We start from the raw sequence: 17,164 nt of genomic DNA, 5'->3' as shown, positions 1-17,164 counted from the left end.
AACTGACTTGCCTAGTTAAAGGTAAATATAGATGCATTGTTTTTTTATTGCAAGACAACCAAAAAGCTTCACCACAAAATACAGCATGGAGAAATGTTACACTTCCATACTGTATCTCTCAATGAGTAAATTATTTAAATCACCTAAATTAAATGTTTACATAACATTTAATTCCATGCTGTCATTAGGTCCTCCTGTCCTGTTTGCAATCTCAAAAACAAAACTGCTATAGAATTTTCCCCCTTTAAAAGACACTTGAGGGATCCAGTCAAATGCTACCACCATCCCTTCAAGACAGGAGAAAGTCCATTTTGGATGGCCCATGGCATTACATTTATCCAGACTCTGACAGTAAACTTCTGGCAATTATCATCCGCATCACTTCATTTGTTCCTGAAAGGAAATATAAAAGGGTAAAACGTCAGTAATTTGTCAGTGCAACAACAGTACCTAATTTCATAAAGAGGTGTGTGTTACCATTCAAATACTGATAAACACCTGTTACAAAGCAGAATTTCAGAAGGACAGCTTTGTCATGGTAAGCAAAGTGTATACATACCCTCCAGTATCTGGTGTACTCGGATGTCCCGGACAAACTGTTGAACAGCGTAGTCTTTCAGGTAACCGTACCCACCATGCATCTGGAGTGCCTGGTTACAGATCTGTTGATTGCCGAGATACCTGTGTGTGAGAGCTGTCCAGCTACATCTGATAGACTACATCATTACCAGTGTGCAAAAGGAGAACACTTACTGTAAAACGTCCATTAAATGTTGAGTCTCCAACAAGCATTGGTCTCTTAATGGCCGGGCATCGTTTCACATTTTAGCAAATAAACACTGGTCTATAATAAGCTCTGGGTCCCCAAAAAGTATAATTTAATCATGTACTGTCTGCTGCAGTAGAATTTCGCTGCAGTTTAAGCAAATACACGCCCAGGATAATAGCTATTGGAGGGTTTTACAGTAAATACTAAGTATTTTCATAAGAACCATTTTAAGAGATAATATTGACTCACGTTGAAGCACTCGTCAGTGACAAAGAGTTTGGCCATGGAGCAGAGGGACACAGCGTCAGACCTGCTCTCCTGCAGTGCCACGGCAGCCTCGCGTAGCAACAGACGTGATGCCACTAGCTTGGTTGCCATCTCTGCCAACTTAAACTGCAGGAACTACAGAAGGAACCCAGAATCAAATATCCTATTGGATTACTAAAGTTCTTTCCCAATTCAAAGCCGTAGACTTGATGGGATGCTTACCTGGTTGTTGGAGAGCGCCTCTCCAAACTGCTTGCGTACTAGCAGGTGATCTCTCGCCAGCTGTACACATGCATGGGCCGCCCCAAGAGAACAAGAGGCTGCAGGCAGATAAACCCAATGTAAGAATGTAGCGGACACCTGAGCATTGGTTGTGTTTTCAAAACCTGTAAATAAAATGGGTTAAGCAAAAACGACTTGAAAAAAATATATAGATGGCCATCAAATAACAAACCATTGAAACAGAAGGTAAATCTGGTGCCATCTCACCAATATTGATCCTGCCTCCGTTCAGGCCTCTCATAGCAATGTTGAAGCCCTGTCCCTCCTGACCCAGCCGATTGGTCACTGGGACGTGGCAGTCCTCTAAGATCACTGCTCTAGTTGGCTGAGAGTTCCATCCCACCTGGAGAGAGAGGAGAGGCCTCAGTTTGGAAATCACTGCATCCCTCAGGGACTCAACTATGGCCCCTGGTGGACATGGCTTCACTTAGTTAATGTCCTCATGTCTACAGACCATGTAAGTTTGTAGGTTCCTGCTTTACAGTTTATAAGACAATGATTGTATTCAAAATGACCAATTTAAGACAATACCAACATCAATCAAATGCCAGCTACCTTCTTCTCCTTCTTGCCAAAGCTGAGTCCTGGAGTGTCTTTCTCCACCACCACACAGGAGATCCCCTTGGGACCTTTCCCTCCCGTCCGACACATTACTATGTACACGTCTGTGTCTCCTCCTCCACTGATGAAGGCCTGCAGTAGGACACATACAGAGTGAGACAGGAACTTACACTTTTATATCACGGAGATTAATTAAAAACAGTACCTTGGAACCATTGAGGATATAATGGTCTCCTTCCAACTTTGCAGTAGTGAGTAACGAAGCAGCATCACTGCCACTGCCTGAAACGTGAAATGAGATTCAATAAGACAAAAAGATTCAGAAATAAAACTGCTTCATAACCACATTACACAGGTTCATGGTGTCAATGCATGACACACTATCATATACTAGAAAGATGAAGACAAAATACCAACCTGGTTCAGTGAGACAATAAGAGGCAAACTTGTCCATCGTACAAAGCTCAGGGCAGAACTTCTCCCTCTGCTCGGTGTTGCCGAAGGTGTCAATCATCCAGTTACACATGCTGCACAGAAATGAGCATCCCATTAATGAACACCCATACTCACGTTTTCAGAACAAATCAGTAAACCGGCCTTTTTGGACGCCCATTACATTGCATTCTACAAGAACTGCATGGCAGGGTGACCACCTGTTACACGAGTGCAGCAAGGAGCCATGGTAAGGTGCAAGCTAGTATTAAACTTAACTAGTGATTGTGAAGATGGATTGTTTTCATAAGATAACCAAGTAATATCATCAACCATGTGTAGTTAACTAGCTTGTCCTGCGTTGCATATAATCAATGCGGTGCCTGTTAATTTATCATTGAATCACAGCCTACTTCGCCAAAACGGGGGATGATTTAAGCGCATTCGCGAAAAAAAGCACAATCGTTGCACAAATGTACCTAACCATAAACATCAATGCCTTTCTTAAAATCAATACACAGAAGTATATTTTTTTAACCTGTATATTTAGTTAAAATAAATTCATGTTAGCAGGCAATATTAACTAGGGAAATTGTGTCACTTCACTTGCGTTCGCTAAAATACGGAACGGTTCCGTATTTCATTGAAAGAATAAACGTTTTGTTTTCGAAATGATAGTTTCCGGATTTGACCATATTAATGGCCAACGGCTCGTATTTGTGTTATTATAATTAAGTCTATGATTTGATAGAGCAGTCTGACTGAGCGTTTGCCGGCAGCTCTTAGCAATGCTTGCTTCACAGCATTGTTTATGACTTCAAGCCTATCAACTCCTGAGATTAGGCTGGCAATACTAAAGTGGCTATTAGAACATCCAATAGTCAAAGGTATATGAAATACTAATGGTATAGAGAGAAATAGTCCTATAATAACTACAACCTAAAACCTAACTGGGAATATTGAAGAACTGGGAATACTGAACCACCAGCTTTCATACAGTGGGGCAAAAAAGTATTTAGTCAGCCACCAATTGTGCAAGTTCTCCCACTGAAAAAGATGAGGGGCCTGTAATTTTCATCATAGGTACACTTCAACTATGACAGACAAAATGAGAAAAAAATATATATCCAGAAAATCACATTGTAGGATTTTTAATGAATTTATTTGCAAATTAGGCCTCATCTTTTTAAGTGGGAGAACTTGCAATTGGTGGCTGACTAAATAATTTTTTGCCCCACTGTATGTTCTCATGTTCTGAGCAAGGAACTGAAATGTTAGCTTTTTTTACATGGCACATATTGCACTTTTACTTTCTTCTCCAACACTTGCATTATTTAAACCAACTTGAGCATGTTATTATTTATGTATTATATTAAGTTAAAATAAGTGTTCTTTCAGTATTGTTGTAATTGTCATTATAATATATATATATATCAAATATAAAATTGGCTGATTAATCGGTATCAGCTTTTTTTGGTCCTCCAATAATTGGTATCGGCGTTGAAAAATCATAATCCTAATCGTAATCATAACCAAAAATCCCCTATAGGCAATTGACTAGATATTAATTTAAAGCAGGGGTCTCTTGAGCAGACCCTTTAGAGGTTGAATGTTGTGGTGATTGCTGGCATTGGCCAGGCCTTACTTATGAATGCTGATGTAGGCTGTGGTGCTGACACAGCCTGTCGATAACGCCTCAAAGATGACCGAGGTGTCCAGGCGAGACAGGCCAGATCCCCCCACCTCCGGCTGTACATAGATCCCCCCAAACCCCAGCTGGGCAGCCTTTCGCATGGTCTCCACCGGGAAGATTTCCTGAACAAAAAAATATATATATGCTTTTACGTTCACAAAAAGGGGATGAGTGATTGCAGAGGAGGCTGGTGGGAAGAGCTGTAGGAAGTCAGGCTCATTGGAATGGCATTGATCACGTAGTTTCCATATGTTTGATACCGTTCCATTTCTTCCATTGATATGGATGGGTTGAAAGGGATTCAGATTTTAAAGTGGCTCAAAAATCTAGCTAAACAAGCTGCACTGCACAGTAGTTAGTACCTTTTCATCCCACTCGGCCATGTGTGGAGACATTTCATGGGCTGCGAAGTCAAAGGCCATCTTCTGAAACTCCTTCTGTTCATCGCTGAGGCCATGAGAAGCTGCAAGGAGGGAGTTAAGAATAGTGTCATGCATGGCACATACTGAATAAAGCCTAGTGGTATAATGACAATGATAATACTGTAGAGTAAGGTAAAAATGACCAGAATCCTTTTTAACATACTATTTCTCTTCATGTGAAAAAGTTCAAACAACCATTGAACATGACACACGCCCTTTCTTTACATCCGTCCAACTCAACGTAGGTCAGGCCAGAACAGTGTTGCCATGTTCTGGCCAAATTGGGCTACTTTGAAAACGATGTCACATGTGAAAATGTATTGCTGGAGGTTGCAGGTTTTTGGGCTATTTCTAAGTTGCACTGCAGCCACCATGGTATTTCTCTTAAAAATATATACAGTACCAGTAAAAAGTTTGGACACACCTACTCATTCAAGGGTTTTTCTTTATTTTTAATATTTTCTACCTTGTAGAATAATAGTGATGACATAAAACTATGAAATAACACATGGAATCATGTAGTAACCTAAAGGTTAATTTAAAAATATATATTTTATATTTGACACTCTTCAAAGTAGCCACCCTTGGCCTTGATGACAGCTTTGCACAGTCTTGGCATTCTCTCAACCAGCTTCATGAGGTAGTCACCTGGAATGCATTTCAATTAACAGGTTTGCCTTGTTATATGTATTTTTGGAATTTCTTTCCTTCTTAATACATTTGAGCCAATCAGTTCTGTTGTGACAAGGTATGGGTGGTATACAGAAGATAGCCCTATTTGGTTAAAGACCAAGTCCATATTATGGCAAGAACAGCTGAATAAAGCAAAGAGAAATGACAGTCCATCATTACTTTAACCTGTTGAAACTCCCCATCCCGGATCCGGGATCGTGACTAAAGCCTCAGGCTCATTAGCATAACGCAACGTTAACGATATCTGATAATCGCAAATAAAATGAAAATAATGCGTCTGCTCTCAAGCTTAGCCTTTTCTTAACAACACTGTCATCTCAGATTTTCAAAATATGCTTTTGAACCATAGAAATTGACTAATTTGTGTAAGAGTATGCTAAGCTAGCTTAGCATTTTGAGTAGCATTTAGCACGCAACATTTTCACAAAAACCAGATAACCAAATAAATAAAATCATTTACCTTTGAAGAGCTTCGTATGTTTTCAATGAGGAGACTCTCAGTTACATACCAAATGCGCAGTTTTTCCTGAAAGCGTCTGTGTGTAGGAGAAATCGTTCCGTTTTGTACATCGCATTTGGCTACCGAAACGAACCGAAAATTCAGTCACCTACAACGTCAAACTTTTTCCGAATTAACTCCATAATATCGACCGAAACATGGCAAACGTTGTTTGGAATCAATCCTCAAGGTGTTTTTTCACATATCTCTTCATTGATATATCGTTCGTGGAAGCTTGCATTCTTCTCTAAATTCCATGGAAAAATACTTGCAGCTGACTTTTGCGCACCAATTTCGGCGCAGGACACCGGGCGGACACCTGGTAAATGTGGTCTCTTATGGTCAATCTTCCAATGATATGCCTACAAATACGTCACAATGCTGCAGACACCTTGGGGAAACGACAGAAAGGGCAGACTTACTCCTCTCGCATTCACAGCCATATAAGGAGACAATGGAAAACAGAGCCTCAAAAATCCTGCAAATTTCCTGGATGCCGTCTCATCTTGGTTTTGCCTGAAGCTCACGTTCTAGGGCACGCACAGAAAATATCTTGGTAGTTCTGGACACGTCAGAGTGTTTTCTTTCGAAAGCTATCAATTATATGCATAGTCGAGCATAGTCAGTTCCTATGCTTCCTGGCTGATGTTTTGGTCACTTTTGAATGTTGGCTGTGTTTTCACTCTAGTGGTAGCATGAGACGGCGTCTACAACCCACACAAGTGGCTCAGGTTGTGCAGCTCATCCAGGATGGCACATCAATGCAAGCTGTGGCAAGAAGGTTTGCTGTGTCTGTCAGCGTAGTGTCCAGAGCATGGAGGTGCTACCAGGAGACAGGCCAGTACATCAGGAGACATGGAGGAGGCTGTAGGAGGGTAACAACCCAGCAGCAGGACCGCTACCTCCGCCTTTGTGCAAGGAAGAGCAGGAGGAGCACTGCCAGAGCCCTGCAAAATGACCTCCAGTAAGAAACAGACTCCATGAGGGTGGTATGAGGGCCCGACGTCCACAGGTGGGGGTTGGGCTTACAGCCCAACACCTTGCAGGACGTTTGGCATTTGCTAGAGAACACCAAGATTGGCAAATTCGCCACTGGCGCCCTGTGCTCTTCACAGATGAAAGCAGGTTCACACTGAGCATGTGACAGACGTGACAGTCTGGAGACGCCGTGGAGAACATTCTGCTGCCTGCAACATCCTCCAGCACGACCGGTTTGGCAGTGGGTCAGTCATGGTGTGGGGTGGCATTTCTTTGGGGGGGCCGCACAGCCCTCCATGTGCTCGCCAGATGTAGCCTGACTGCCATTAGGTACCGAGATGAGATCCTCAGACCCCTTGGGAGACCATATGCTGGTGCAGTTGGCCCTGGGTTCCTCCTAATGCAAGACAATGCTAGACCTCATGTGGCTGGAGTGTGTCAGCAGTTCCTGCAATTTTTATTATTATTTTTTAAATTTTATCTTTATGTAACCAGGCAAGTCAGTTAAGAACACATTCTTATTTTCAATGACGGCCTGGGAACAGTGGGTTAACTGCCTGTTCAGGGGCAGAACGACAGATTTGTACCTTGTCAGCTCGGGGGTTTTAAATCGCAACCTTCCGGTTACTAGTCCAACGCTCTAACCACTAGGCAAGAGGGAGGCATTGATGCTATGGACTAGCCCGCCTGTTCCCCAGACCTGAATCCAATTGAGCACATCTGGGACATCATGTCTCGCTGGAAACCGATTTTGCCTGTTTGTTTTTTTTACACCTTTATCTCATCTTTATTTAACTAGGCAAGTCAGTTAAGAACACATTCTTATTTTCAATGACGGCCGAGGAATGGTGGGTAACGGGCAGAACGACAGATTTTCACCTTGTCAGCTCGGTGGATCCAAACTTGCAACCTTACAATTAACTAGTCCAACGCAATAACGACCAGCCTCTTGTTGCACTCCACAAGGAGACTGCCTGTTACGCGAATGCAGTAAGCCAAGGTAAGTTGCTAGCTAGCATTAAACTTATCTTATAAAAAAAATCAATCAATCATAATGAATAGTTAACTACACATTGTTCATGATATTACTAGATATTATCTAGTGTGTTCTGCGTTGCGTATAATCTGACTGAGCATACAAGCATCTAAGTATCTGACTGAGCGGTGTTAGGCAGAAGCAGGCGCGTAAACATTCATTCAAACAGCACTTTCGTGCGTTTTGCCAGCAGCTTTGCTGTGCGTCAAGCATTGCGCTGTTTATGACTTCAAGCCTATCAACTCCCGAGATGAGGCTGGTGTAACCGAAGTGAAATGGCTGGCTCGATAGCGCGCTAATAGCATTTCAAACGTCATTCGCTCCTAGACTTGCAGTGGTTGTTTCCCTTGCTCTGCATGGGTAACGCTGCTTCGAGGGTGGCTGTTGTTGTGTTCCTGGTTCGAGCCCAGGGAGGAGCGATAAGAACATTCAATAGTCAAAGGGTAATGAAATACAAATGGTATAGGGGGAAATAGTCCTATAATTCCTATAATAACTACAACCTAAAACATCTTACCTGGGAATATTGAAGACTCGTGTTAAAAGGAACCACCAGCTTTCATATATTCTCATGTCCTGAGCAAGGAACTTAAACATTAGCTTTCTTACATGGCACATATTGCACTTTACCTTTCTTCTCCAACACTTTGTTTTTGCATTATTTAAACCAAATTGAACATGTTTCATTATTTATTTGAGGCTAAATTGATTTTATTGATGTATTATATTAAGTTAAAATAAGTGTTCATTCGGTATTGTTGTAATTGTCATTATTACAAATTTAAAAAAAAACACTTAAATTGGCCGATTAATCGGTATCAGCTTTTTTGGTCCTCCAATAATCAGTATCGGCGTTAAAAAATCATAAAATCGGTCGACCTCTAATTATTATTACCAATTTGGCTTCAAACGTAGTTATAAAAGTTACTACGATATTCCTTCTTAAATGGCTCGACAACGTTATGGAAAAAGGCTTTATTGTATAAATATAGCAACTCCTCTCTTGCTGAATTTTTTGTTGTTTTTTTAGCTGTAGATGGCAACCCTGGGACTGAAGCCCACCTCAAGACTGCTTCTCAAATTACTGCCTCGCCTGGTTCACCAACTACTTCTCAGAGAGTTCAGTGTGTCAAATCAGAGGGCCTGTTGTCCGGACCTATGGCAGTCTATGGGTGTGCCACAGGGTTCAATTCTCGGGCAGACTCTTTTCTCTATATACAACGGGGCAAAAAATGATTTAGTCAGCCACCAATTGTGCAAGTTCTCCCACTTGAAAAGACGAGAGGCCTGTAATTTTAATGATAGGTCCACTTCAAATATGACAAACAAAATGAGAAAATAAAATCCAGAAAATCACATTGTAGGATTTTTAATGAATTTATTTGCAAATTATGGTGGAAAATAAGTATTTGCAACGAAAACATGCGGACTCTCCTTCACTGCAACTGAGGTGAGTAAAACATTTCAACGTGTTAACCCTCGCAAGGCTGCAGGCCCAGACGGCATCCCCAGCCGCGCCCTCAGAGCATGCGCAGACCAGCTGACTGGTGTGTTTACGGACATATTCAATCAATCCCTATCTGCTGTTCCCAAATGCTTCAAGAGGGCCACCATTGTTCCTGTTCCCAAGAAAGCTAAGGTAACTAAGCTAAATGACTACCGCCCCGTAGCACTCACTGCCGTCATCATGAAGTGCTTTGAGAGACTAGTCAAGGACCATATCACCTCCACCCTACCTGACACCCTAAACCCACTCTAATTTGCTTACCGCCCAGATAGGTCCACAGACGATGCAATCTCAACCACACTGCCCTAACCCATCTGGACAAGAGGAATATCTAGGTGAGAATGCTGTTCATCGACTACAGCTCGGCATTTAACACCATAGTACCCTCCAAGCTCGTCATCAAGCTCGAGACCCTGGGTCTCGACCCCGCCCTGTGCAACTGGGTACTAGACTTCCTGACGGGCCGCTCCCAGGTGGTGAAAGTAGGCAACAACATCTCCACCCTGCTGATCCTCAACACTGGGGCCCCACAAGGGTGCGTTCTGAGCCCTCTCCTGTACTCCCTGTTCACCCACGACTGCGTGGCCACACACACCTCCAACTCAATCATCAAGTTTGCGGACGACAACAGTGGTAGGCTTGATTACCAACAACGACGAGACTGCCTACAGGGAGGAAGTGAGGGCCCTCGGAGTGTGGTGTCAGGAAAATAACCTCACACTCAACGTCAACAAAACTAAGGAAATGATTGTGGACTTCAGGAAACAGCAGAGGGAACACCCCCCTATCCACATCGATGGAACAGTAGTGGAGAGGGTAGTAAGTTTTAAGTTCCTCAGCATACACATCACAGACAAACTGAATTGGTCCACCCACACAGACAGCATCGTGAAGAAGGCACAGCAGCGCCTCTTCAACCTCAGGAGGCTGAAGAAATTCAGCTTGTCACCAAAAGCACTCACAAACTTCTACAGATGCACAATCGAGAGCATCCTGGTGGGCTGTATCACCGCCTGGTACGGCAACTGCTCCGCCCACAACCATAAGGCTCTCCAGAGGGTAGTGAGGTCTGCACAACGCATCACCGGGGGCAATCTACCTGCCCTCCAGGACACCTACACCACCCGATGTTACAGGAAGGCCATAAAGATTATCAAGGACAACAACCACCCGAGCCACTGCCTGTTCACCCCGCTACCATCCAGAAGGCGAGGTCCGTACAGGTGCATCAAAGCTGGGACCGAGAGACTGAAAAACAGCTTCTATCTCAAGGCCATCAGACTGTTAAACAGCAACCACTAACATTGAGTGGCTGCTGCCAACACACTGACTCAACTCCAGCCACTTTAATAATGGGAATTGATGGGAAATGTAAAATATATCACAAGCCACTTTAAACAATGCTACCTAATATAATGTTTACATACCCTACATTGTTCATCTCATATGTATACGTATATACTGTACTCTATCATCTACTGCATCTTTATGTAATACATGTATCACTAGCCACTTTAACTATGCCACTTTTTACATACTCATATGTATATACTGTACTCGATACCATCTACTGTATCTTGCCTATGCTGCTCTGTACCATCACTCACTCATATCTTTAAGTACATATTCTTTATCCCCTTACACTTGTGTGTATAAGACAGTAGTTTTGGAATTGTTAGATTACTTGTTGGTTATTACTGCATTGTCGGAACTAGAAGCACAAGCATTTCGCTACACTCGCATTAACATCTGCTAACCATGTGTGACAAAATTTGATTTGATTTTCAACCGATTGCTGCCCGCACCCTCCCACCTGACTAGCATCACTACACTGGACGGTTCTGACTTAGAATATGTGGAAAACTACAAATACCTAGGTGTCTGGTTAGACTGTAAAATGTCCTTCCAGACTCATCAAAACATCTCCAATCCTAAATTAAATCTAGAATCGGCTTCCTATTTCGCAACAAAGCCTCCTTCACTCATGCTGCCAAACATACCCTTGTAGAACTGACTATTCTACCGATCCTTGACTTCGGCAATGTCATTTACAAAATAGCCTCCAACACTCTACTCAGTAAACTGGATGTAGTCTATCACAGTGCCATCTGTTTTGTCACCAAAGCCCCATATACTACCCACCACTGTGACCTGTATGCTCACGTTGGCTGGCCCTCACTACATATTTATCACCAAACCCACTGGCTCCAGGTCATCTATAAGTCTATGCTAGGTAAAGCCCCGCCTTATCTCAGCTCACTGGTCACCATAGCAACACCCACCCGAAGCACACGCTAAAGCAGATATATTTCACTGGTCATCCCCAAAGCCAACATTTGCTTTGGCTGTCTTTCCTTCCAGTTCTCTGCTGCCAATGACTAGAACGAATTCCAAAATTCAATGAAACTGGAGACATATCTCCCTCTCTAACTTTAAGCATCAGCTGTCAGAGCAGCTTACCGATCTCTTTTGCATCCCAGTATCTCTACTTACACATCATCATCTGCACATCTATCACTCCAGTATTGATGCTAAATTCTAATTATTTTGTCTCCATGGACTATTTATTGCCTTACCTCCCTACTCTTCTACATTGGCACACACTGTGTACAGATTTTCCTATTGTGTTGTACGTTTGTTTATATGTAACTCTGTTGTTTTTGTCACACTGCTTTGCTTTATCTTGGCCAGGTCGCAGTTGTAAATGGGAACTTGTTCTCAACTGGCCTACCTGGTTACATAAAGGTGAAATAAAAAAGACAGGGGCATAGTACACACACCCCTGCCTCAGAGAGGTCGAAAGGAGCCATGGCTGACCAATACGAATCAAGTGGCTGTCCTCAAGCAGGCCTGCCTGTACACCAGCATGCAATCTCAAAATTCATACGGTTAAAATACATCAACAAAAACAATTTGAAAATCTTGTTTGACGAGGAGTTGCTACAGCAATGATTACTTTATGTCAGTTATGAACAGAAAACAGGGCCTTATACCAGACACGTTTAAAGTGAAGAAATTAAGAGTTGGCAATGAGAAGCAGTTTGGTGCTGTCAACAATGGAGAAGAGGGACCACTGGACCTGCAAGACCTTAACATTAATTCTCACGCAAACTCTTCAATGACGCCCTTCCACAAATCGTCCTAAAACAACAACTATACACAATGGTTGGACCCAAGTGGACATGTGTAACAGTATAACTTTAGACCGTCCCCTCGCCCATACCCGGGGGCGAACCAGGGACCCTCTGCACACAACAACAGTCACCCACGAAGCATCGTTACCCATCGCTCCACAAAAGCTGCGGCCCTTGCAAGGCAAGGGGAACTACTACTTCAAGGTTGCAGAGCAAGTGGCGTCACCGATTGAAACACTATTTAGCGCACACCACCGCTAACTAAGCTAGCGTTTCACATCCGTTACACTCACCCCCCTTTTGACCTCCTCCTTTTTCCGCAGCAACCAGTGATCGTGGTCAATAGCATCAATGTAACAGTATAACTTTAGACCGTCCCCTCGTCTATACCCGGGCGTGAACCAGGGACCCTCTGCACACATCAACAACAGTCACCCACGAAGCATCATTACCCATCGCTCCACAAAAGCCCCGGCCCTTGCAGAGCAAGGGGAACTACTACTTCAAGGTCTCAGAGCAAGTGACGTCACTGATTGAAACGCTATTTAGCGCGCACCACCGCTAACTAAGCTAGCCGTTTCACATCCGTTACACATGCAGCTGAGTGACTTGAGGGAACAGGGGAGGTGTTGATGTCCCAGCTGGGCTTTGATGATGAGGTCTTTGGGTTGGTGTTCGCTGCAGACTACAAGGCTAAAGTCCTGGCCAGGGAGGAGGGGAGTTGGACCCTGGGCACAGTAGAGAAGATCCTTGAGAAAGTGCTGCCCTTCTGCAACAACCTGAGCTTCAACAAATACAAAATACTCAAGGAGTTTCTCTTCACAGGCTCAGAGAACGCAACTGGTGAAGTTATGGGTTCTGACAGGGATGCTGGCAGCTCTATCCCCAACTGTCAGATTCACCAAGTACCTAATACAGGGTCGTAAAGCTGTGCTGGGCATGGTTAAGACAACCACATATAACTTAGTCTTAAGCCTGGAGGAGAGACAGACCAACTCACAGATTCAATTCCAGATCAAGTACCACATCCATGACATCATTGGTGCAGAGCTAATAGAATGTATACCCACAACTTCAGGAACATTGTTAATAAGGTGTGTGGACTAATGAACTCAACTGACTGAATGGATATAAGGACCTGTTTCATGGAAGAAACCCTCAGAGCAACTGAACATGATGAGTGGCCATGTTAACAAATGATTAACCACAGATTCATTTGGTGTATTGCCTTGTTTTTGTGGAAGTTTTTTCTGCCAATTGTACAAAGTGAAAACTTGTAGGTCGATGAAATGCCAATGGTGTAAAATAAAATATTTTCAGGTTTCATTAAATAAATATATATTTTTTAAATACTGTATCAACACGACCACTTTGGCTTCAAAATAAGGATGGAGTACAACTTGACCACCAGAGGTTACATTGCTACTTAGGTAGTATAACGTTAGTTGTTTTAATAACTGTGGTCAATAAGACTAGCTAGTACTTAAGTATGAATGCAATGCTGGAAAATGCACACAAGGCAATGACAAACAAAACACTAACGTTAACTCACTCAATTTTGTACATCGCCTTGGTCCGTACAATTGACCTTATTTTAGCGCCTAAAAAACGTAATACTTCCAGATCAACTGTAATGTCAATACCATTGTAAAGCACACGTTCTCCCCTTTCCAACAAAATAAGTGACATGACCTAAACGCTGCCCGTTTCTGCATGATTCAAGCAGGCAATGAGCCCCGTCGGATCTTTTTTTAAATGGCGGGTGGGGAAGCGAAACTAATGCGTAATAGTAAGGAGAGATGTTGTGTGGGAAAATTGTTTTTTTTTCACCAGATCTGTCCAACTTATCGCCTCTAAAATGTAAATAAAACACTATAAAAGTTTATATAATGTGTGATTACATACCTATTTGAAGGTTTGTGTCGAATTTGAATCGGGTTTTTAGGACGGTGCTAAAGTGATCCTCAGAAGTAAACAGTTTTTTTGAGAGTCGTAATCGCTTACAGTAACGACGCAAAATATGACTAGGTATCCCCCTTACCCCCGTCACTGTCAATTTCTTGTTTTTAAACGATGAGAGAAGTGCTACACCAGGTGGAGAGAGATTGTAAGACAGAAATAGTTGCTTTATGCGTGATGTACGTTACGGCATGACACGATGTAACGGAGGGTGTTGTTCAACTTTTCTCCAATACTATAGAGCCATTACCATGTCGATGAACGCATGAATACAAACGTAGTTCACACCCCAGATTTTGAAGTCCCATTCGTTTTCTTTGTAGCCTCGTTTGAATGTCGCGGTTGCGCACATTTGTACGGAATGGGGTGAGTTTACGTTACAGTACTCAGCTAACGTTAGCTAGTTTAGATAGCTATTCAGCTCATCCCAACTAAGCTAACGCGTCAGATGGTTAGTAGTGCAAGTCTGGAATTACTCTACCAACGATTTGGAAACCAAAAATGCTTACGGTCAATACACGAAGCTATTCCTCGTCTCTGTGTGCTGTTAAATATTAACCGCCGACTTCTGCTGATGCATGAACTCAGTCTGACAACTCTAGATAACGTCCCCATGGCCATGTTGGTTATTGGTTATATCACGCTGCTACTGTAGGGAAATGTAGTTCCATTACGCAAGATACGTGTAGTTATATTGGGTTGCTTGCTTAGTTTTCCTCTATACTTTTTCAGGAAAGGGCACATTTTTTCTCGTTATTTAATTAACCACCGAAATATATTTTAAGGTCGATTCCTTGCCTAAACCAGATACATTAAGGGGGCCTAAACAGATAAACAAACTAAAGCGAATTGTTTCTACATCATATGCTTTTGACGTAAGCCACTAGCGCGGGAGTTCTTCGTCATTCAGTCCTTCTTTTTGCAGTGTTCTGAGTTTTATGGTTCCGACCACTTCGATTTGCATCGTTCTAACGTACCAGTAAGTAACAATGCAACCCTTCGCATAATTAACTGATTTAATAAAACACGTTATTTTTTTAAACTGTGAGTCAAATGTCACCTACTGTCACGCACCAATGGTTAGATATCATTGGAATGGGACTTGAATATTCTAGTTCTTCCAAGCCAACCACTATTGCTTCATCTCTCAGGCATGGCACCTAAAATGAGAACCCGTGGAACCACAAGAACACTACAATCCAGTAAGTAAAAGCGTTCACATTTCTGTGCACTGAATGACATGCCATTGCAAGGTTTTTCAACATCCCTGACACTGTTTCACACTCACTTTACTACCACAATGATTTGATTTTAAAATGGCTATTAATAAGTGAATGTATTACCCAGGCAACGATGAAGAGACAAAAACTAATGCCCACAGTGAGGATTCCCCATTGGAGGTTGGTCAGGCAGTCAGGGGGAAGAGGAAAGGTTGTGGAAAGACTGGAAAACAGGAGAGTTCAAAGGCAAAAAAATCCCCTGTACAACCACAGTATTGTCACTGGCTGATGAAGTCAGAGCCAGAGAGCCGCTTGGAAAATGGCATAGATGTCAAGGTATACTATTCTGCTTAATAATAGAATGGTGTCATCTGTGTCACGACCTGTTGTTGCTCAATAGTGATGTCTTGTACAGGATAAATTATATCTAGGCTATTCCATGTCACAATTGTTACCAACTCAGAGGCTTTGTGGTTAATGTGTCCAACCTTAGATTGGAAAGTTGGGGGTTAAAAAAATGGGACCCGATGCATCTGTTTAACTTTCTGCATAAATGGAATGGATTGGGAGTAATTCCCTGTGACAGACTAGCATCCTATTCTGGGTGTATACTTATACATCAAGCTGCCTAACGACATACAGAAACAAGAGATGGGCTCCTGTCCTATGGGTCGTTATGGCTAACTTACTATGTCACAGTTTGGGATCGAGGATCTGAAGACTCTTCCCAACCAAACTGGGTGTTGGGATGGTGTTCGGAACTACCAAGCCCGTAACTTCATGCGAGACATGAAAGAGGGGCAGCATGCATTCTTCTACCACAGCAACTGCAAGGAGCCTGGAATAGCTGGAGTTATGAAGGTGAGCCTGTTCTTATTTCTGTTGGTAATATACACTGTGTTTCGGGTATGGTGCCTCTCACCTGCTTTCTCTTTTTCAGATTGTAAAGGAGTCCTATGTGGACCACACTCAGTTTGACAAGAAAGATGTCCATTACGACGCCTCCAGCAAGGCAGACAACCCCAAATGGAGTATGGTATGAATGGTTTCATGTTCACATTTGTTTGTGTAACAGGCTTTTTATCGCAATCCAATTTAAACTGTACTAGCGCTCTGCTGACTTGTTTCATGTTTGACTGCCAGGTTGATGTCCAGTTTGAGAGGATGTTGAAGCGCTTCATTCCTCTGTCTGAGTTGAAGAAGATCCACCTGCAGCACAAGGCCAAAGGCGGGTCCCTGAATGGCATGGCTCTCTTCACCAGGGCCAGGCTGTCTGTCCAGCCCCTTACCAGTGGTATGTGGAGATCAGTGACACTGAGTAATATGGTTGTCAAATTGCCACATCGTGGTTTACAAAGCTTTTGTGTAAGTAAAATCATACCTTTTTTATTTTTTCACTCAGAGGAATTTGAATTTGTCCTGAGTTTGGAGGACAATGACCCACTGTGAAGATTTTGACAAGATGACCTGGAGAGAAGTTTTCCTGTATTGTGTATGATGATGCTGCTGCTAATATGTTTACTGTAGGTGAGATCTATTGAACCATTATGCTTGTATTAAATGGAAATTGTCTCAAGGTTTCTGTGTTTGTCAAGAGACAGCCTGGATTTTTATTTCTAATATTAAAGAGGTATTATTGACAGTTCATCTGTTTGCCTTCACTGTCTAAAGGGGATCATTTCAGTCTAAACATGCAGAATTTTCATTTCCAA

At 42.6% G+C, this 17,164-nt stretch overlaps 2 protein-coding genes and 1 pseudogene across 5 annotated transcripts; 2 read left to right on the top strand and 1 right to left on the bottom strand.

The window, feature by feature from the left end:
- Positions 1-26: 26 nt before the first annotated feature.
- acad8 (acyl-CoA dehydrogenase family, member 8) lies at positions 27-14,871 on the bottom strand. Of its 4 annotated transcripts, none has more exons than XM_064984945.1 (11): positions 14,742-14,871; positions 4,367-4,467; positions 3,957-4,126; positions 2,297-2,406; positions 2,085-2,161; positions 1,874-2,011; positions 1,526-1,661; positions 1,259-1,422; positions 1,019-1,171; positions 560-662; positions 27-393 (listed from the first exon to the last, which is right to left on the bottom strand). In XM_064984945.1, the coding sequence occupies exons 1-11, from the start codon at positions 14,851-14,853 to the stop codon at positions 335-337; spliced, it is 1,323 nt and encodes a 440-aa protein (XP_064841017.1). In that variant the 5' UTR covers positions 14,854-14,871; the 3' UTR covers positions 27-334. The 4 variants fall into 4 exon arrangements, with proteins under 4 accessions (XP_064841017.1, XP_064841019.1, XP_064841018.1 ...); XM_064984947.1 differs by having other exon boundaries at positions 1,259-1,356; XM_064984946.1 differs by lacking the exon at positions 14,742-14,871 and adding an exon at positions 14,483-14,561.
- Positions 12,108-13,380, top strand: LOC135551614 (inactive serine/threonine-protein kinase 19-like; annotated as a pseudogene).
- thyn1 (thymocyte nuclear protein 1) lies at positions 14,522-17,097 on the top strand. Its single transcript, XM_064984950.1, has 8 exons — positions 14,522-14,598; positions 15,158-15,211; positions 15,384-15,434; positions 15,580-15,788; positions 16,152-16,313; positions 16,393-16,488; positions 16,596-16,746; positions 16,855-17,097. Exons 3-8 carry the CDS (start codon positions 15,386-15,388, stop codon positions 16,899-16,901), a joined length of 714 nt encoding a protein of 237 aa, XP_064841022.1. The 5' UTR covers positions 14,522-14,598; positions 15,158-15,211; positions 15,384-15,385; the 3' UTR covers positions 16,902-17,097.
- Positions 17,098-17,164: the final 67 nt, after the last annotated feature.

The sequence above is a fragment of the Oncorhynchus masou genome, chromosome 13 (assembly GCF_036934945.1).
Source record: "Oncorhynchus masou masou isolate Uvic2021 chromosome 13, UVic_Omas_1.1, whole genome shotgun sequence".
NCBI classification, from domain to species: Eukaryota; Metazoa; Chordata; class Actinopteri; order Salmoniformes; family Salmonidae; genus Oncorhynchus; species Oncorhynchus masou.
Note: the sequence above shows the minus strand (reverse complement) of the source record. Positions and strands in the feature narration are given on the sequence as shown.